Source organism: Thunnus albacares, chromosome 20 (genome assembly GCF_914725855.1).
Source record: "Thunnus albacares chromosome 20, fThuAlb1.1, whole genome shotgun sequence".
Lineage (NCBI taxonomy): Eukaryota > Metazoa > Chordata > Actinopteri > Scombriformes > Scombridae > Thunnus > Thunnus albacares.
The window spans coordinates 1463077-1484985 of record NC_058125.1 but is presented as its reverse complement, the minus strand read 5'-3'; the positions used below and the strand labels follow the sequence as shown (position 1 = coordinate 1484985).

Here is a 21909-nt window from a genome sequence, read left to right as displayed (position 1 = left end):
GAATAAAGGCTGGCTTATAATGTTGGTCAACTGCAACTAAAGAAACTAACACTAGGTACCAGACAAATTTTGGTAAACTGAGCGATTGTGATCTTCTGGAACAAACCTCCCTTTGGCTGACTTTTACATTCTGTTACATTGTGTTCTCCACTTCTGGTTTCTGTTATCGTGTTCAGTGAGAAAAAAAACAAAAAAAACCAAGCTCTTGACTAGGGCTGGGCAATAGAATGATATAAACACTGTGATAGAAAAATAAAATGACATCATTATTTTGCAGTCCTTTAAAGGTGCAGTGTGTAGAATTAAGAGGTATCTATCTTAGAATGAGCCCTTTATATCTATATAGGGAGCTCTTCCATGGAGCCTGCCATGTTGCACCACCATGTTCCTGTAGCTGAGCCTGACCTCTGACCTCTCTGAGAAAATGAACCACACTGCAGAGGCTATGTTTGCTCTGAGCTGCTGTGCACCTCTCTACCAGAGTTCAACCATACTAGTGGGTGTGAAGAGGGTCAGGGAGCTGGGAAAAGCAGAGGGGTGGATGAGAGAGGAGGCACCTGTCCCCGGTAGAGGGGCTTGTTGGTGGGGTCACTGTAGTTGAAGAGACACATATTGATAAAGTGGATAAGCAGGCTGGGAGCATCCTTGGAGGTCATGGCGTCATAGGCTGTCCACTTGTAGAAGACCAGGAGGATGAGGTAGCCAAACAGGCTCGACATAAAGACAATCTCTGGGATGAAACCCAGGAAGATGTTCAGTGGTTTCTTGAAGTACCTGCAATGCAGTAAAGTCAGTTAAGAACTTAGAACTAAAGAAAAATCAGACCACAGACATAGCTGATTTCAGAAAAGCTGTACAATCAGTTTTATTCTGTCCATTCAGATAAACAGAATAACCATATTAATTACTAAAAGGAAATAAATCACTGTAAGGTGTTAACATTCAGCACTGGTCGTGAGTACAGCACTTACAGGTGGTTGAAGAGACTGAGAGACACTCCAAACAGCATGTGGATGACACCCAGGATGACAGACATCTTCATCTTGAATGAGTTGAGGAAGGTCAGCTTGTTGGTGGCAACGTTCCAGATCTGCAGAGATGACATAACAGGTTACCAACACTTGTCGACACTTACCAAAATTTCAAAATCAACTCCAATATGTCAATCGCAATGTGATTTACAAGCCTCGTTTTCAACACTGAATACAAACATGACATCAAGGCAAAGTTTGCACTGTGGTTCAGACCGGATAAAACAGCTGGAAGCTATTGATTCTGGTTGTTTTAGTGAGTGTGCAGGTTTTACCGGGTCAATTCCCAGAGGATAAGGCCCATTGAACACACCGGGAACAGCTGGGTCTAACTGTAGCACTGCATTTCCATCAAGAGTCTCAACCCTAGAACACATCAGCAGGAAATGTATACATGTATTAATGTTTTGAAATTAAACAGATTACTGTGTGTTTTAGAGGAAAAACAATACATTTTAGAATATGAATTATCCACATACAGTACTGTGCAAAAATTTTAGGCAATTTAGATTATAGAGTAAAGTAGAAACAAAATGTTTTACTTTTGCTATTAGCACAATATTTTTGAGTGACTAGTTCAACAACTACTGACTATTCTTTGACAATTTTCAAAGAATTTTCAATTTTAATGGCCTGTATTTACAAAAAATATTCCTTTATAATCAACTCTACCGGTTTAATAGTAGAGTATAGTAGTAGTAGGGAATATTATATTATTAAAAATCAAGACAGTGGGACATCCCAGTATTGGTCAAAGCAGAACTGGAAGACTTACGACCAGTTGGCTCCTTTGGTGCCAAACATGGGCCTGACACTCCATCCAGAGCCAAACATGTTGAGTGATTTGGAGAAGCAGTCGTTATAAATGATGCCGGTGTAGATGGAGAAGATCCCCATCAGCAGGATGATGTAGCGACCAGCAAACACCATGTTGAACATCTACAGAGAAATTGATACACATATTGAAGGATTTAAATAGAAATAAAAACTACAACTAAAATTGGCTGGTTCTACTGTTCAGGAACATCTGTAGAAATATTTATCCAACCACAACTTACAAATATATATATGTTTTGTTTTCTCAACTGGGAAGAGTTGTGTTACTGTATTACTGAATTACTGTGTTGCTCTGTTACTGTACCTCATTGTCACTCTTCTGGGCGAGGAGGCGACTCTCTCGGATGACCAGGTAGAGGGCAGCACAGGTCATCAGCACGCCATGACCCATGTCACCAAACATCACCGCAAACAGGAAGGGGAAGGTGATAATAGTGTATGGAGCTGTAACAGGTGACAAGAGGGAAAAGTTGGTCACACAGTGAGGCTCAAACAATCAGAACCACTCAAATATTCAATCAGTCATATATTAATCAATGCTAACTGTAGAAATTTCAGATTTCATGAAAGACTCATGTCATACTCACCAGTGAGTTTATCGACTTTAAAAAAAATACTGTTTTGAAGTATCTTCTACTTTGTCCTTTTTTTCATTTGTTTCCTACTGGTCCGATATAAAGACCATTATGTCATCAGCATATAGGATTAATTTATGAATAGTTGAGCCAATAGTAACTCCTGATATGTTTGAATTCTGATGAATAGCAATTGCTAAAGGTTCCAATGCCACGGCAAAAAGAACTGGGGAGAGAGGGCATTTAAATGGACACTACTTTTGTTCCTTGGTTACAGTAATGTTTATGGAAGTGATGTGACGACACAAGAAAGAGAGAGCGAAACAACTAGAAATACACAACTTAGTGAACGGCCTTTATATACCAGCTATAATTTGAGAATTTATGATAATATGAAGCTTCAAGAGTCTAAATGTCCAAACCTTTTACACCCAGTGTTCTTTTCTAAGTACAGAAACAAAAAGTACAACAGGTATATCAGTCTACATCATGATCATAATATCTATTCAATGTAGCATCAAAGGTTAAAGTATATTGTAATAATATAAATATATTGCAGAAATTATATAATGCATTATAATCGCAATACATTTCATGTAGTAAATTATACAATAGGATCTTTTCTATATCATTTATCTTAGAGAATATAATATGTTGTGTATGTGTTTTTAACAGTTTATCATTTTGGACAAAGAAAAAAATCCTTGACAAGAGACTTACACCGAAGCCCACAAATCAGCCCAGCACCTTGAGGTCATACGTATGATATACTATGATGTTATTGGATCATATTGTATCCCATTGCAAGGTATACTGGCATTTAATGCCCCCTCATCCCCAATATAGAGAAAATATTTAGTTACAAATCTACCATACATTCTCACTCTACGTCGATTGTTCACATGATAAATTCAGCTTCATGCACATTTCCACAGTACTAATTCCATCAGTGCAACCACAGTCAGGTTATACTCACCACTCTGCTGCTCTAACGTTAACCCCTTAACACAAATTTTGCTTTACTCAGATTATTTCCAGCTGGTTCTATACTGTCATAGGTTATACCGTCAATAAAACTCAATACTTCCTGCGGATTGTTCACATTAAAAGCCTACTAGAAAAGGGAGCAACTATGCCCCCTGTGCAGATTTTTAATGTAAAACATCTGTGCAAGAAGTGCTGAGCTATTAGCTAAATAGCTTAATTGAAAAAAACTGCAAAATGGAAGTGACTGGAATTAATAATGACTGAATTCTAATATAGACAAATAGAAAATGGTGAATTTGTGTAAACCTGGATTGATTTCCCGGTAGTTCCCGATGCCATAGGCGTCGACGATGTTCTGGAAGCCTGACGTGAACTTGTTGGTCTTGTTGAAGGTGGGCGGAGTCTGCTTGGTCTGCATCCTGTTGAGGATGGACGGCACCGTCGAGCCGCTCCTCTCCTGTGAAATAAAGCCCCAACTTCTCAGTCACATGTTTCACACAGGCTCCACACAGCCTTACAACTTTTTGTGGATGTCAGTTTGACGAATGAAATTCATTTTTGCTAAGGAATCAATCATTTATATTCTCAGTATTTGTTTTGACTTTTGTACTAAATGTAAATTGTTATTACCAGAGGAGGAAATGAAAATTTTATCTACTTGTCTGCAGTGACTGTATTCACCCCTTCTTCAGTAGGCATGAATTGTTGGTACTAATCCTGACTGACATTGTCAGTACTGTAATTTGATTGGTGCAATAACTGTGAGGGTGAGCACTTCAATTCCAGCAAACTAACAGGCTGTTTTGAGCACACTTATGAATAGTGAACTAGGCACTGAGGTTATAAGACTCCCCATTGCTGAGTTTTGACAGTTTGGTCATTTGCCTTCACCACGTCTACACCCATAAGAAAAAGACAGCTTATGCTAGCTAGATCCTCTCTTTTGGAGGAATACAGCATTAACTGCAGGAGCTGTCAATGACTTGGCAGGTGTTAAATTAGAGTTGCGAAGTGGGAGGGGCCCCTGGAATCTGGAAGTGTTTTTCCATAATCTGTATGCCCATTTTAAAATGTCTTTAGATTATATCCTCATGAAGTCTCCAGGATGATAATACAACCCTAAAAGTTCATGTAATGGTCACCAGTTTGTTTCTGAGAAATCATGTTTTGTCCATCGGTTTGCAGCCTCTAAATACTAAAATATGCATGAGCCTTGGCTGCCCTTGCAATGGAGAAGAAGCCAGTCACAGGCGCCATAGTTTCTGAATTCATTGAAAACTGACTCTGAATCTGAAAATTCATTGATTCAAGCTGCAGATTTTATTATCAATTTTCTCAAAATCTCCCACCCACCATTGGCAGTGCACATACAAAATTTTAGGCTTGAAATTGGATGTTTCTTGCCGAAATGCACCTTAAGAGGTTTTTATGTACATCGTCTTATAACTTTAATTTTTCATCAAAGAACCAGATATTTTCTAATACAGCTGTTCATATTTTGTACTGATGAATCAACCATGCTGACCGAGAGTTTCATGCTGCAGAAGTGCTCCAACTGAGTCTCCTCACATTGTCTATAGCAAAAATGAATTTCAACTTTGACTTCTGGAACCAGGGGCACCGAGGGAATGCAAACTTAAGAATGTGTCCTCCCAAATGTTGATTGTTCTAAAGGGTCAGAGTGCTTAAATATGCTAATGTATGATAGTTAACACTACGTGGATTTGCTGAAAAGGCGGAAAAACACCTTGTATAAACATTCATGGGCTATACAGTAAGACGTTCTCCAGTCAGTAGTGCATGATAGAAGTTGACATAGTGTCTCCTTGTATTGCCAGCTGTATTGTCAGTTGAGTGTTACCATGGTAATTGCCCACTCAGAGCCTTGTGGCTTAGACAGTGTTCCCACAAATACGTCCAAAAAAGTTTTATACTTTATACCAAAGAAAAATGGACAAAATATGCACAATAGCTGTAGTATCATTATAGTTTATATTTCCCTGCGAAAAAAGTTCCCGAGCAGCAACCTATTCGTGTGACCTTGGTGTGAACTGCTGTACATAAAATAAAATTTGCCTTTGTTTCAGCACAGAATGAGAGAAGTCAAAGCATACCAGTGTAACTGTATCATAATGTTGCACTGTTTAGCAGCAGCACCCTGAGTACAATATAAACTCATAAGCAAGCAGGGACAGCACACAACAACGGGAAGTAGAGCCACGGAGAGCTTTGAATGGAAAGACTGAAGAGTAAATAACGCCAAATTTTACTCAGGTAGAAGTAAAATTGCTGGTCTAAAAACCAGCCAAAATAAAAGTATAAAATAGATCAATAATATCTAAATACGTTTTTTTAAAAATTACTAAAAGTTACTGAGTTTCTTGAAAAACAATGTTGCCTATGATCTTTCATAAGCAATGTATAAAGGACAAGAAGAGAGAAATATGTGATACTTTACCTTTTTGCTACACTACACTTCAAAAACAAGAATCTGAAATTGATCACTTGATCTGTGTAAATCAAATAAAAATCAAACCGATAAATACAAACTCACCGTCCCTCTGCGCAGAGCAAACTGGATGGAGTCCAGGTCTGATACAGGGCACCACACCTCAGCAATCAGACATTTTTGGGTGACGTCGATGTTGCAGAGGTTGAGCGTGTGGTAGATAGCCTTCATCTTCCTCACTTTGATGAACCACACCCGCATGGTCTTAGAGGCGGCCTGCAACACTCGCTGACGGTGGTCCTCTGTTTGGTTCAGCACCTGAAGTGGCAGTTTAGAGGGATTCAGTTATAGATTGTAGATCCTGGTCCTGAGGTGTAGTGCAGTGATGGTAATCAGTTGTAATTATGGCACAAAGACCTCTGGTCAGTAAGTATTTTGCTTGACGCTGACAAGATGCTGTTCTAGTATCTCCTTTAACAGACTGACCTTGTGTTCTATAATAATATATAATATATAATATATTCCTATAAAAAGCCATTTATGCCATGTTTTCTTTTCTTGTGATCACAAATAAAATATGTAATGATCTTGATAAAAGCTTTGTTGTCTCATGATCATGGATTAGTTAACTAATGATTGTGAAATAATTGACCTCTGTCTTCTTGTAATCAGGTTTATTGCTAAACACCTACTGTATAACCAGAAAACATAATGTAATCTTTAACAGATATTACATAGCCTCCAAACTAAAGGCACTATATTGGAAACTAACTATTGAATACTGCAGGCACAATGTCAGTCATATAGTAAATGGTAAATGGACTGTACTTGTATAGCGCCTTTCTAGTCTTCCGACCACTCAAAGCGCTTTTACACTACAAACCACATTCACCCATTCACACACATTCATACACTGAATGGGTACAGGGGTTACCAGGGGCTACCATGCAAGGTCCCAACCTGCTCATCAGAGGAAATCTAATCATTCACACACATTCACACACTGATGGCACAGCCATCAGGAGCAATTTGGGGTTAAGTATCTTGCCCAAGGACACATCGACATGTGGACTGGATTAGCTGTGAATCAAACTGCCGATCTTCCAATTAGTGGTCGACCCGCTCTACCTCCTGAGCCACAGCCACAATATAGGTATATTATAGAAATATAATAACAATGCTTTAGGCTTTCTACACATGATCAGCAGCAGAACTGCTTTGCACTGATATGAGACACAAAACTTTTAAGACAAGTTGTCACTTTTAAAGTTTAAACATCTACAGTTCCATGAATAGCTGAGTAGAAGTCCTTCTGCTGGTGAAGACCATGTGACATGATCAAATGTTCTGGAGCAAGTGAGCTTGAGTTGACATTGTTAAGTCAAATGTTTATTTCAGAGGTCAAGAATGAACTGTCATGCTCACCTTTGACTTGTCTTATCACAGTTAATACACAGCCAACAAGATACAGCCTGAAGGTGATACAAAATAATCATTCCATGACCACATGAAAAAAACACATAGAAATAATTGCACCTATCTGGGCTTTTCTAGATTTCTGTATTTATTTCTACTGGTTGCTTGCACTTTAATGAATGTGATTCACAATTCTTCAGTTCCATGGTTGCACTCATAGGACCTCATCTCTGGATCTCTGATGCTTATATTTTCAATATAAAATGTGTTGGAAAGTGATAGAGATGAACTGATCATACTGTGCTGGCTCACAGACTCAGCCCATGTTTACGCACAGAATGTCATTTCTATGTATGGCTGAGTAAAATGCTCTATTGTAGTAGAGTGCAGTTCATTGTATGTGGTTGGCAGGCTCAGACTAGAGCAGACCTGTCAAGCAGAACAGAGGCTTATTTCCAGGCTTAATATGGGCAAACTTTTGGGAACCACAACACTTTGAGACAGGACAAAGGTCTTTCACAGATAAGAACCAATGCACAAAAAAAAAAAACGCCTACACTATAAGGGCTTTTGTGATTTGATTGGAAATAAATTTTATCAGGGAAAACTGAGCAGGAGCCTGAAGACAGACATCCTGTTGTACAAAGTTTCTAATTAATTTCTCGTTGTGTAGTTGGCAGCCTTGCAACAAAGAGTACAAAGACCCTTTGAAATATTTATTACATTTAAAAGAAGAGCTACACTGCAAATGATAAGGTTGCTTAAACAATAAGCAGGCTAAACTCCAAGCTCAACCCCCTCAATGGGAACTAATTGTCTCTCTCTCCACTCTGTTTTCATGTTTATTAACCTGTTTTTGGTTAATGTGTGTGTAATGCTAGCAATGTGAGGTTAAGGTCCATTATATTGAGAAACATACCATCTGGAGGTCATCAATGCGGCTGTTGACTCCAGCCAGCATCTCCTTCCTCTCCTGTGGGGTCTCTGGACAGGGGTAGAGAGAGGCACGAAACCTGGAGAAATACACCCACCAACAGAGTCAGCTCACAGCATCTAACACACACGTTCTCCTCCTCATCTACTATACACTGATTATCTTGTTACAATGGCACCTGTCAAGGTTCCATTAGACAGCAAGTGAGCACTCAGTTCTTGAAGTTGATGTGTTGGAAGCAGGAAAAATGGGCAAGTGTATGATCTGAGCAACTTTGACAAGGGCCAAATTGTAATGGCCTAAACATTGTTGCAGACCAAGTGCACCCCTTTATGGCAACGGTATTCTTTGATGGCAGTGTCCTCTTTCAGTAGGATAATGCACCCTGCCACACTGCAAAAATTATTCAGGAATGGTGTTCTCTTGGCCTCCAAATTCCCCAGATCTCAATCAAGCATCTGTGGGATGTACTGGAAAAAAAGTCCAGTCCATGGAGGCCCCACCCTGCAACTTACAGGACTTAAAGGATCTGCTGCTAACATCTTGGTGCCAGATACCAGAGGATACCTTCAGAGGTCTTGTGGAGTCTATGCATCAACAGGTCAGAGCTGTTTTGGTGGCTGGAGGGTGACCTATGCAATATTAGGCAGGTGGATTTAATGTTGTGGCTGACAGGTGTATATATATATGTATATGCTTGACTTACAGCAGATTAGGTAAATTCCAAAGTGATGACAAATAGGCCTTTTTCATCAAGGACATTTTTGACAGATGACAGTCAAAACAAGGTGACAGGTCTAAGTAATAAAATCAATTATGTCTGAATTCCATTTATCTGCTTCAATTTTAGGCTCCTGATATTGTACATGCTGGCTTACTGTCAAATTGTAATGACTTAAGCCAGGGTCAGACTACAGGAGTTTTAAAACCCTAACCGATTTTGAAATCGGGCTGCATCACGCACACAAGGAGAAACTTCACAGATATTCTTCTCTCTAATCTCAAATATGCGCAGGCTACAAAATTTGATAATATTGGCACGTCACACACTACAGGATATTATAAAGATTATTGTGCCAGAGGGAGCAATGCACCACCTCACATGATCTCATGTGATCTCATGGGGAAGCAGATGTAAACAAAACGGAGACTGGCATGGTGCAACAACTTGCTGTAAAGCTCTTCTCTTTGTCCGTTATAGAGGTAGTCATGTTCTTGCCACATATTGACGAGCCTTTCCTACATCTCAGCTGTCCGACGCACCTGTACAGCTTGTTGTTGTTTCTTTGCGGTCACCATTTCAAAAACCCTCTCATTCACTTCGGTCTCTCATTGGCTATTGTGGTCCCGCTCGGAAAGTAGTGACGTAATAATCCAGATTTTAAATTCTAAATCCAATGAGACTACCTTGAGTCTGTGAGCATTTCTGGAGGTTTAAGATTAGATCTGTAAACCCCTCACATTACCAGATAATCTGGGTCGAATATTGGTACTGACCAAGGTCCCAGACCAGATTTCTCCTCCGATTGTCAGGAGGGATAAATCGACCCAAAAATCCTGTAGTCTGAGCCCAACTTTACTGGGACAGTTGAATAGAACAGAGCCATCATGAATGTTATTAGTAACACCTGTGCTTTTCCTATTATGACAAGGTATTATTGTAAACTAAAGGTTTTTCTGTGGTCTGTGATGAAAGCATGTCCCCTTGTTTTCTAGTTTGGAAAATCAGTATTCTTATGATCCAATTGTAGTTAGCAGGTGATCTTAACCACACCTACCTTTTACCTCACCCCTTAACATAGTCATTTTCACTGTTGTACCTAAATGTATCATGTAACCATGTCAAGACTTATAACTAAACGCAATCTCCAGGTTTGGTGAGCCAACTACAGTGCTTCTGTCTGTAACTCTTTCATACTTTTGTGGACAAGACAGGCAAAATGTCTTCTTCTGTAACACCTACCCCTCACAGATCTTCTTCACCCTGTTCTTCAGCTGGTCACCTTGGAAGAAGATGATGAAGACAGATTTGTGGACTTGGTCTCCCTGTTGGAAAGGGATGAAGTTGTTAAAGAACCTAGACTCACTTAAACAACTCACAGATGGGTTGTGTACTTTCCCATCCTTGTACTTATTATTTCTTCTTAATATTTCTCTTTGCTAGTCTCTGTGATTCTATGTCATGTTTGCTGACCGTGGTGGGGTCCTCCAGAGGGTCCTCAATCTCGGCCTTCCGTAAGAAGACGTTACCGCGACACACCCTCCACAGCATCCTCTCAAAGGTGGGAATCCTCTCCCTGCTGATCACACCAGCCACAAACCTGCACAGCAACAATGCACCTGTTTGCAAGGTTTTTTCTGCTTAAATTGTATGATTGATTCCAACAGTCTACAGTAACAACCTTTGAGATCCTTCTGATTACCCAACACAGTGGTAATGGATAAAAAGATAACAGTGTTAAACAGTAATAACACATCATGAAGCACAGTTTCATGAAATATTGAAACCCTCTCTGACGAAAGTTCTTATTATTCAAAGAAGACACATTGAAATTAAAGGTATCCTGAGAAATTTTTGACCACTAGTAGCACTATGGAGCAATATTTTTGTATTTGTATTTTTCAGCAATATTTTGTGAATTAGCTGAATTTTAACTGTTTTTTTTCTGTGATTTGTATGTAATTATAGCAGCTTTATAATTAGTCTGATGTAAACGCTATTTTCTGATTATAATTATCTTCATTCATCTGCTGAGGGACAATTATACTGGAGAAAATTTGACTTTTTTTCAATTAAATTACTAACTTTTTTGAAGGACATCCTACTGACCAGTGAAATATCTAAATGTGTAATGTGTTGCAATGTATGTAACTATATCAACATTGCCAATACAACATGTTTATCAGCGAATATAATGCAACTCTCATGCTTTACCCCAATCTGAGCGGGGCCCCGCGGCCCCCCTCACTGCCCTCCATCAGGGCCGATGACTCTTCCAGCAAATTGGGATCCTCCATCTGTCAAAGAAATTAGGAGAACCCTTGTTACTTTGGTCATTAGATTGATGATGTACTGATTCATTGACAGTGTAGAGATTTACTACAATCTTACTAAAAAAGAAAATAAAATCACATACAGTATAAAGGATTACATTGGATTAGGTGAATAAACACAAGATCAACGATAGATTGTACTTCTGGGTGTGTGGAGGGGTATGTCTGAGGAGGGGAAATAAGCAAACCTCATCAAAGAATTGCTGTGTTCGACGGAGGATGTGTTTCAGTTCCGTCAGCTCCAGGAAGTTCTTCTTCAGGGCTTCCTGGTTGGTGTTGATCTCCTTCAGTTCGTTCTCCAGCTTCTCAAAGGTAGCCTGCCGAGCACAAGCAACAGACACTCACAGTTCTAGATGAAACTGAGTATGCCATGTTAAACCAGTTTTGGAATTCAGGTGATGTCACATTTTAGAGCACGTACAGTCTTTCCAATGTGTGGCTCATGTCAACATGCAGTAATCAGCTACAAAAATTGACAACAAAGTATCAACATAACAATCTCTGCACTGTTTGTTTTTTGGATTAATCTCAAGTGAAAGAGGTTTAGTTGGCTTGGCAAACAAGGTACTCAAAACAAATGCACTGGTTTACTCTCATGAACTGATTAGGGGAAGTATTTAACACCCACAATCCATCAAAATTCAGCTTTGATTGAAATTCATATTATCTAAAGGGAAAAGGTTCAAATGTTTTCCTCCACAACTGTCACTCTTGAATTGTCCTCTTAAATCAAGAGCACTGAATCAATATTATCTGACCATCCTCTCTTGAAAACCTCCAGGCTTAAAAGCAAGCCTTCATCTAACCCAAGCGGGAAGTTCTGAAAAATGAAGCCAATGTGAAGTGCTTTAAACCTGTGTTATGGCCAGCAGGGGGCAATTCCACTGTCTATGAGAAAAAAACTCTACTTCTCACTTGATTTATTAACACTTTCCTAATGAGTTTATGGTGTCAATCCCTAGTTTCATGTCTTCTTCAATGCATCATGATGTTCATTTTGTAAATTATGGTCCCATTTTATTTAAATTTGATGATAAGCAGGGTATGCTTTAGGGCGTGGCTACGTTGTGATTGACAAGTCACGGCAACAACGTCGATTACGTAACGTAACCATGGCATAACCTCACCAAGTATAGGCGTAGCCATGGCTATTTCAGTGTGTTTGCAGTTCATGAAAGTTAATTGTAACATTTTCGTGGCCTAAAAAAGTCTTGTCCGGCATTTGTTTTTACTAAAAGACCCCCTAAGGAGTCGAATGTTCGCTAGCGAAAATTATCATTAGCATGAGTATTATCACAGTTAACCATAGACTGTAAATGTACTGTGCTAAACAGGACAGCGGCGTTAGGGTCAGCTCCACTCTCTCGTCCAAATATGGTCACCTCTTATCACTTCTGGCTCCAAAAATCCAAGATGGCGAAGGTCAAAACAGCAACCTCGAGGCTTCAAAACAGGCGTCCACAAACCAATGGGTGACGTTACAGTGGCTACGTAAATTATTTTTTTTACAGTCTATGTTCTAACCAAGAGATATTCTATTATTTCTTGCTGTCAACAAATCCCATGAAAAGACCAAAACCAACTATGTGTAAGTGCTTCTCTCAATACTGTCTCAAGACTTCCCTACTAGGTCTGTGACTCAGCCCCAAACCCATCAGTTTCCTGGAGACGTAATTCTTTAAAAACGCCTCACAAATATATAGTTTCATTTTTTAAAAAGACAGTAATTTAATAAAACAGCTGGTCACTGTAGTTCTTAACAAACATTACTCAAACAGGAGGGAAAAGTATATTTGTTGGGGACTATTTTCAGCAGTGGATGAGTCCACATTTGGTCCATTAGTGTATTTCTGGCGTGTGTGGGATTGAGTCAAAATAAACTATAGTGTGTGTTCATGGTAATGAAGGAGCATGTCGCCCAGTGCAACAGTGTGACTCAATGATATGTTTTTAATAGTTTTTGGACAACAATGGAGGTCTACGGCACAGGGGAATAAGCTTTGATACACACACAATACTTAGTTAGTAGATCAAGTTATTGTTGGTCTTTTGTTGTTAACTATGAGAAAAATATAGAATTGCACCAGATTTGTGATTTAATCAGAGATGATAATTTTTAATTATTCTGCATTGATATCTAGTGTTTTAATGCTTCCTACGAACTCAAGAAGCATCTCTTTTACAGCTCTGACAAGGGCCATATAACCAGTAGCTTGGAAGAGGACTACCATGAAGTTTTTTTTTTTAACTTCCCTATGACTGACTAAAGCCTGAAATACATTATGTAAGGATCATCAGTGATCCCCTCTTTTGCCTCAGAAAATAAAATGCACTTTAAATCTTCTCTATATCTGATGTTTATCAAAAAATGATAATTATAGATTGATTACCTCTAGATCAATCATGTCCCTTGGGAAAGGCACCTCTGGATTTTCTCCAGTGTCCACAGTTGGGATGTTGGCTTTCTTGATCTCCTTCTCCACAAACCCTGTTCAGCATGGAGAATGCACATGATGCAACAGAGTACCAGTGTAATCAGTGTGCAGGGGCCTGCAGGATTAGTAGCCCTTGACTAATACATAAAAAGAAGGATTAAAACTGCATTTATGTGGTCTTTACGTGACATGAGCTGGATATTGAAGCTGGACTGAATCAGAGTTAGGAGCAACACTGTGCCTTTGGCTGGGCATAAGTGTTAGTTCGTCTCATTACTTACTCAGTTTCCTGTCCATCTCCTCACATCTCCTCACTTCATTCACAAACTTGCGTTGGAACACATTTACGTCTGGATTCAGCTACAAGCAGAAAAAATACAAAAATCATTTATTATTATGGTATTCGGGAAACTCAAAATGACTAATACTCCAGGATATTAACTGAAACCACTGTATATGAGTTCATTATATATCACCAATACATGTGTGATGTCATATGGAAGGCAAAAGACAAGCAAAATTAAATGTCCTTTCTTACCTCAGGCTCTCACCTTTTTTCACTAGGTTTTAATTTAATGAATGAGATTATTTCTTACTACAGAGGAGTTCTACTGCCTGAAATAGCATAGTGTGAGAATGACAAAGCATGACTTTATCCAAACATCCATACTCACATCTCTAAACTGGACCATGCCCAGTTCTCCCAGCTCGCTGACACAGCAGTAGGCTGCCTCTGACTGGAGAAAAAGCTGGGCGAGGGTCATCTCCTCACTCCTGAACAGTTCCCCCATGATGACCACCAAACTCCACTTCAACTAGAAAAAAAAATCCTGTACATAGGACAGAAAGATATGTAAAACCATTAGATCTTTTAAATATATTCACTGAATTTATTTTTCTACAAGAACTACTTATTGTAATCCTTTAATACAAATTTGAACAATACTGTTCAATACTGCACGACACACTACTGCTTTGCACTCTACTCCAATGTACTATACTATACAATACTATGTATGAACTATACTATACTATACAACTATACTATGAAATATAGTACAATACAACATAAATAAAAAAAATTGCCCTTGATGAACTGAATAATTGTTTTGTCAAAAAACTGTAATAAAACAGCAAAATGTCCATCATAAATGACAGATAGATTAAACAACTAATCGTTTCAGCTCCAAACAACTGCCTTCACGGGCAACGGCCCCTTGTTTACTGTGCTACAATCACTTTGTGGTGTGATCTATTGTAAATGTGTTTGATAATATGTGCTAATCTGATCCTAAGGCAGAAGGCTCTGAGTCAAAACTGAGTTTGATATGTTTGTTATTTCAGTTTTTAGTTTTTTCTGATTGTACTTACATGGTGCATATTCCTAAATTAATTCTAATTTAAACTAATTTAAATCTAGTGCTGAAATGATTAGTTGATTACATGGTTAGTCTATGAACAGAAAATGAATTGACACCATCCCTGATAATTTATTAATCACATATCAAGGGAGAAAAAAAATCAAAAATAACATTCTGGTTCCAGCTTCTCAAATGTTAGGATTGATCAGAAAAATAACTAACTTGATCAGTTAGCAATGGAAATAATCGCTGGTTGCAGCCCTAATCAAATGACCACAAACTAAGTGATCTAAGGCAGGGATCATCCTAGCATAGGAGTGGAGGGAGGAGGGGTGTCAGTGGGGATGGATAGATAAATAGAATATCTTAGAATAAATGTATGCAGGTCGTGAACTCGCTCTAAATACTACAGACATTAAACATCATAAGAATCTTAGATCCGATATTCTTATTACACCGCAAGTTTAATATCCATTCATTACTCATGTATTGTAGGTGAATACAAGAAGATGCTAAAGCTAAATCTGGAATGGAATAGCGCTTATCAACCAACGATAGACAAGCTGCCATAATGTCCACACGCAATCACATAGCCGACATACCAGGGTTTTAAATGGCAAGTGATGATTTGTCATTACTTGCAATTTAACCATTATATAAAACCAGTTTAGCTTGATACCATCGAGCTGTGTGAAAGCTGTCGCAGCATCCTTCCTGCTGCAGCCTTGCCCTTCACTGCTCAAGGACGCCATGATGCTGCTCTATGTGAGCATCTGTCACCTCCTCCCACACACCCAGTGTGTCAGCTTTTCAAACAGAACATCATATATAAACATAAAACGCTATTATTCCATCTGTTCTGTTTCGTTTTACACACACATTGTGGGACCAGTATAGACCTAATACCAAGATATGATAGAGGTATAACTCCAGGCTGATGCATAGGTTACTCAGTAATGTTATATGTAGTCATATTTGAGAACGGGAGCGAATCGGTTCATGCGACAGATCATGTGAAACACAGCCTGCATCATTTGCGAGCATGACGAGGACATAGCGGTTGTCGGTTATCACCGTCCTCACAGCCCACACGTCCAAATATTAGGCTAAAATTATTATGGTTCATACCTGCAGCACTGACAAAGTGTGAAACATGTCATTCATCACATCAAACATGCTGAGAATGTCTCATTCTTTCTGTATGGACTCACCGCTGGGACCTGCAGCTGCTGTGCTGGATGCTGGATGCTGCGCTGGGCAGGGAGGCGCTGCAGCTGTAGCCCGCTATACACAGCCCGCCGGAAACGCTTCATGTCACAATAAAAGCATAGCGTCTGTTCTACGGTGACGCACTGTACTTGTTGAAATTTACTCCAAGTGTTATGATGGAACTCATGCATTTTAAATGTGTTATATTATTAATCACCCACTGTGGTGCTTGCAATTGCGCAAAAATATTGCTAATAGATTCGTCATTGTGGTGTTATTATGAAAGTGCCAAGCGGAAGCGCATCTATAAATTCCGTGAATTTGATATGGTTAATCCAGGACTAATGCTATATGACATGGTGACTAAACTGGAATATGTCATCCACACTGTACACATTTACACATCAGAAGGATTAAAAAAGGGCACACATAAGTTACATTTCACAGATCAAACGGAACCTACACGCACACTGTACATACAAACATTCTTTATTACAGACCCATAGAATAAGAAATAGACAGTAAATTATGATAACACAGAAGTAACATATTGTTTAAAATTAACAAATGTTTCATATCTATGTTTATCTTCTCTTACTCTTATCTTTTATCTCATTTTTTCCCCCCAGTGGAGCATAAAATGTGAATTTGTCTCATAAAAACACAGGCAAAGAACATAGTCATAGTGTTCTGACTGATTAGACCTCTGCTCAGATTCAAATATGCCGGGAATGAGGTGAGTGAGGTCACTGGACTTCATGTACAAGTAAGAATGATAAAAGTGCAATTGTGGCAACCTGGTGATAGGGGTTTAAAGCTCTGATCACAAACCGCAACATCCCCGGTTTGAATCTAACTATTGTTTTCTCCATTCTCTCTACTTTCTCCATACTAAAGGAACAAAAAAACTTAATGATAAAGGTGTAATTTGTCCAACCCTAACAGGTGCAACTACGCTAACAGTAGAGTGAGTCAATCAAACACAGTCTGTACATTATATGCCCACACAATAATAATGATATAATAATAAACTTTATTTATATTTTCTTAACAATTTTACAAAGTGCTCTACAAAAGGAAAATATAACCAGACAAGGCAGATAAAAGTAAAGTAGAGACAATAAAATGAATTGGATCAAATAAATAAAAGTATATATCAAACATTTGTGTCTGAGTTCAGCAGGCAGAGACTTCCATAGTGTGGGAGCTCTAATAGCAAATGCCTGATCCTCCTTAGTCACTAACCGTGACCTGGGAGTAACCAGCAGGGCCATTTGGCCATTAAGATCAGCGGATCTTAATGGCCGAGAAGGCACATGCCAGGTCAATAAGTCAGAGATGTATGTCGGTGCAAGGCCACTTAAGGCCTTAAAAGTGAGCAATAACATTTTAAAATCAAGCCAATGTAGGGCGGCAAGCATGGGGGTAATGTGATCATGCTTCTTTGTTCCAGTAATAAGTTGAGCAGCAGCGTTTTGTAGCACTTGGAGATGGTGGAGGAACCCTGGCTGATGCATTGCAATAATCAAGCCAAGAATAGATAGAAGCATGTACAACTTTTTGTAAATCAGCAAATGATAAAATTACCCAATTTTAGAAAGTATCTTAAGCTGGAAGAAACATGAATTGACAACATTCTTGACTTGATCATCAAAACAGAGGTTAGCATCAAATTTCACCACAAGCTTCCTAGCAGCCTGCTTAATATTATTTGACAGATCATTAAGATTAGCACCACAAGAGCTGATGAAATTTGGGGGAATGAATAGAATGACCTCAGATAAATTTTCGGACATCCAGGATTTAATAACAAAGGCAAGTTCTAAGATTTGCAAGCCAGCTAGGATCTGTGGGTATTAATGGCAGATATAACTGAGTGTTGTCTGCATAAAAATGGTAAAGCACATCATGCTTCTGAATAACATGGCCAAGAGGTAGCATGTATATAAAGGGGGCCGAGAACAGAACCTTGAGGGACACCACAACTCAACTGAGCCATTAAGAATTGATTTCTGGGTATTAATTCAGAGAAATAGGCCAATCTCACATCCTTAATTTCTTTCTGATAATTTAACATATGGTTTTTGAGGGTATTTTGTGCTATTTCAGAATTGTTTACCTTCCAGTGACGTTTTCAGATTTTCTACAGTCTTTTTAGTACTCAAATTCAACCAGGGGAGGTTATTTGATTTTTGTTTCCTAGTTTTAAATGGTGCAATTTGGCCAAGGATGGATAGTTACTGATCATCAAATGAATTTGACAGAATATCTGGATTGAGAGGAAATAAAGTGGAATTAAAAGAAGATTAATTAAAAGCATTAAAGAATTCAGCTGCAGAACCAGCATTGAGAATGCAAGAATGTATTGTAGGGTGGAAACTAGGAATAGAGAGCTGTAGTGGAACTTTAAAAACAACAGCTTTAACACCAGCATAATCACCAAATTTAAACAGTCAAGAGAGAGACAAGAGGATAGAACTAAATTTAAGGTGTGACCTTTAGAATGTGTGTTCCCTTAAACAGATTGAATACGGTTAAGAGTCTATAAGATCTAAAAAAATTAGAGGTGAGAGAATGGGAAGGACAACATACATGAATATTAAAATCACCAAGAATAAGCACCCTGTCATATTTAGGCATAACACTAGATAAAAGCTCAGAAAACTCAGATTTAGGAGGCCTATAAATTAAGATACAGAGTAAGGTTGGTTGGAGGTTGGCTGCCTGATGGAGCTACAAGTGAGTGGACAGTACTATATGAAATGTTAGCAGACAGCATTTTAGACCCTGGAATATTTGGATGTAGACCATCTCTGAACAGTTGCCTGTGCTCCTAGAAAAGGTTAAAATTGTCAATGTAAGAGACATTATGGAGGTCGCAGGCCAAGGAGGTGTGCAGCGATAGTAGCCTGCTGAAACGTCCATGCACATGTCCCGCACTGTAAATGGGAATTGGATAAGATACATAAATGCGACTCCCGGATAACCATATGGTTATTATTACAACCATGACAATAAAGGCCTAACCTTAATGAGGTAGTCATTTCAACTTAAAACATGATTTTTCCCTAAATTTAGCAATGTTCTTATTTTAAACCAAACCATGATGTCTCCCTGAATCTGACCAACATGTTTGTGTGCCTAAACCTTGATAAACCTTAACCATAGAGTTGTCACATCATAAAACATATTTATTTTTCAATAGTGTTTTGTAATGGTTTTGTAGGGCACAGACAATGTTGTCCCGCTGATAGGGGCATAACATCAGAAAATGCTTCTATGTGTTACACATTATATATAGTGATTTGATCCATTGTTAAAAATATTGATTATAGCCGCTTTAAATATCCTGCTATTAATCAGTTGTGTCACAGAGAAACCTCCTACATTTCTGGTATGCAATGCTCTAATTAGAATAATTAACATGTACTCACATGTGTCTCTAACATGCTCATGACACCTTATTTCTTTTTAGTACCACCTATAGTAAAGTGCTACCAAAACCACTCCTCTAAATGTCCAGAGAATAAGGTCTACCAGATGTGGTGGAATAGTCCACAACTGGCCAAGTGTTGAGTCAGTACTAACAAGATCCTGTAGAAATTTTCCTCTTACAAACAGCCACAGAGTTTCACCCCCCTCACAGTTCCACATGGTGTGAGGGTTTAAACCAGGACACTGGCTGGCTGCCAGTGAGCAATTTTGGAAGCATGGAACTCCCATAATGTACATAAATTACTGCCTCAGACTTCTACGAGAAACAGCTTTTCAAAGATAGCTTTCTGCCTCATTCCGGGGTGCCATGTGGTTTTCATAACTTATGTGCATTAGAATATGTTTGCTTGCTGTGTAAAAGATAGCAGAGCACAAAATGCCACTGTGATGTATATGGAATAAAATATCAAGGTTTTTAAATGAGTAAATGAGAGTTGTCCAACTATGGGCTAAGTCAAGCAGCTATGATGAATCTTGCCTTCAATACTGCTTGAAATGTCTCCACTTTCCTGATGTTGCCGAGTTGTCTTCAGTTGTCTGAATTACCATGATGTCACCCACTGTTGGATGATGACTCAAGTTCATGCTCATTATCTCATAAGTTTATTGATGTTTGGTGTATTTTATTCCCAGCACTATAGACAGTTAAGAGTTTTATGTTGTTTCTTAAACATTTATATATTGATTAGTCAGTTTATGTAGTGAGCACAGTACTAATGTGGAGAGATCTAAATCTCAGTCTTCATTCAATGAATATTACAGTTACAGTTTGCTTACTTTGGTCTTGTTTAAAGGGGCACTCCATGGACTTTACATTTTACATTACTTCACTTTACTCAACATGAGGAGTATGTTCAAACAGCTCAGCCTGTGAAAACAGTTGTATAATGTCTTTTGTGTCTGTGGAGGAGCTTTGTCAAGTCTGAAAAGATAACTCTGATTATGTCATAGCGATGTCCTTAGGGTTATCTCAGCATGGACTTGATTTCAACTCTTTTTAGCAGAAATCCTGTTACAAACTGGAGGTGTGGATTTTGAAAGACATGGGTATTTAACAGAAGATGCTATTGAGTTGCATTATGGGAAATGGACCCATATGTAAAAGTAATGCAACTCAGTAGCCAGTAATTTACTGTAAATTTACACTTAAAATAACATGTTCACATTTTTTTCTGTCAACCCACAACAAACCTATAACAAAAAAATTTTAGATTCAAACAAAGACATGACCAAAATCAGTTTAAGACATTTATCTTACAATTTAATATAAATTTTACTGGTCAGTGCACTACTGCAGGACAATGCAATTATTTTGGTAGGCTGACCTTGCAAAAGCAAGCTTGAATATTAATAATAATCATCAATTCATACTTGAGGCTGGTTTAACGTCCAAATTTTGTTTCACTGTGTTTTCAATTTAGAATGGTATTTACCAACATAATGTAAAATAGCATAGCTGCAGTCACATAAATTTTGCACATTTTGCACTGCAAACATTGAATTATTGTTCACTGTACCCATTCCTCCTGTCTACACTGAAGGAATCCCCTCCTGATGTGATTCCAACAGACGACATGAGGGACAAATCCTAAGTCCTCTTTCTGTGTGGGAATTACTTCCAAAGTTCAGCTGAAGATAGTATGAGAATTTGTATCCATTAGTACAAAATTCACTCTTTGTGTGACAATCCCTCTGCCACAACTCAGCAAAGAAACACTGTCCATGGAAAGACGAGGAGGGAATATTGCACTAAAAATATTAACTCTGAATAAACCCATTTGATTTGTTTACCTCAAAATGCTGAAGCCTTATATTAGCTTTGACTGAATTTTGAAATGCTTGCACAGAATGACTGTAGACTTTGTCACCCATTATATACATGGGAATTGCTTTAGAATCTCTTTTCTTCCAGTGTGAACAGAGGGAACAATTGCAAAAATGTACAACAGTGCAGCCTTACACTTACATGTAAAGCTTGACATAATATTCCATTAATGAAACTTCAAAGATCCAAAGTGGATTTCGTGTGGCAAAATTCTATAGGCTTTAAAGCACCTCATGGTTTGGCTCCCTGGAACATTTCTGACCTTCTCACTGACTCATTGGATGGTTCCGTACCTCATGAT

General features: G+C 38.5%; 1 protein-coding gene across 5 annotated transcripts in view; it reads right to left on the bottom strand.

Moving 5' to 3' along the window:
* Positions 1-16364, bottom strand: part of atp6v0a1b (ATPase H+ transporting V0 subunit a1b) — a 37425-nt gene extending 21061 nt beyond the window's left edge. For 4 of the 5 annotated variants that reach the window (XM_044338424.1, XM_044338426.1, XM_044338427.1 and 1 more), the window contains exons 1-16: positions 15759-15829; positions 14393-14548; positions 14000-14078; positions 13674-13771; positions 11472-11600; positions 11165-11247; positions 10424-10550; positions 10193-10275; positions 8215-8308; positions 5985-6197; positions 3737-3887; positions 2173-2312; positions 1807-1970; positions 1307-1397; positions 972-1090; positions 558-774 (exon numbers count right to left, since the gene is read on the bottom strand). In XM_044338424.1, coding sequence (XP_044194359.1) covers positions 558-774; positions 972-1090; positions 1307-1397; positions 1807-1970; positions 2173-2312; positions 3737-3887; positions 5985-6197; positions 8215-8308; positions 10193-10275; positions 10424-10550; positions 11165-11247; positions 11472-11600; positions 13674-13771; positions 14000-14078; positions 14393-14509 — 1905 coding nt within the window. In that variant the 5' untranslated portion in view covers positions 14510-14548; positions 15759-15829. Of the gene's footprint in view, positions 1-557; positions 775-971; positions 1091-1306; positions 1398-1806; positions 1971-2172; positions 2313-3736; positions 3888-5984; positions 6198-8214; positions 8309-10192; positions 10276-10423; positions 10551-11164; positions 11248-11471; positions 11601-13673; positions 13772-13999; positions 14079-14392; positions 14549-15758; positions 15830-16290 lie in introns of those variants that run through there. The other variant, XM_044338425.1, reaches the window with a different exon arrangement.
* Positions 16365-21909: the final 5545 nt, after the last annotated feature.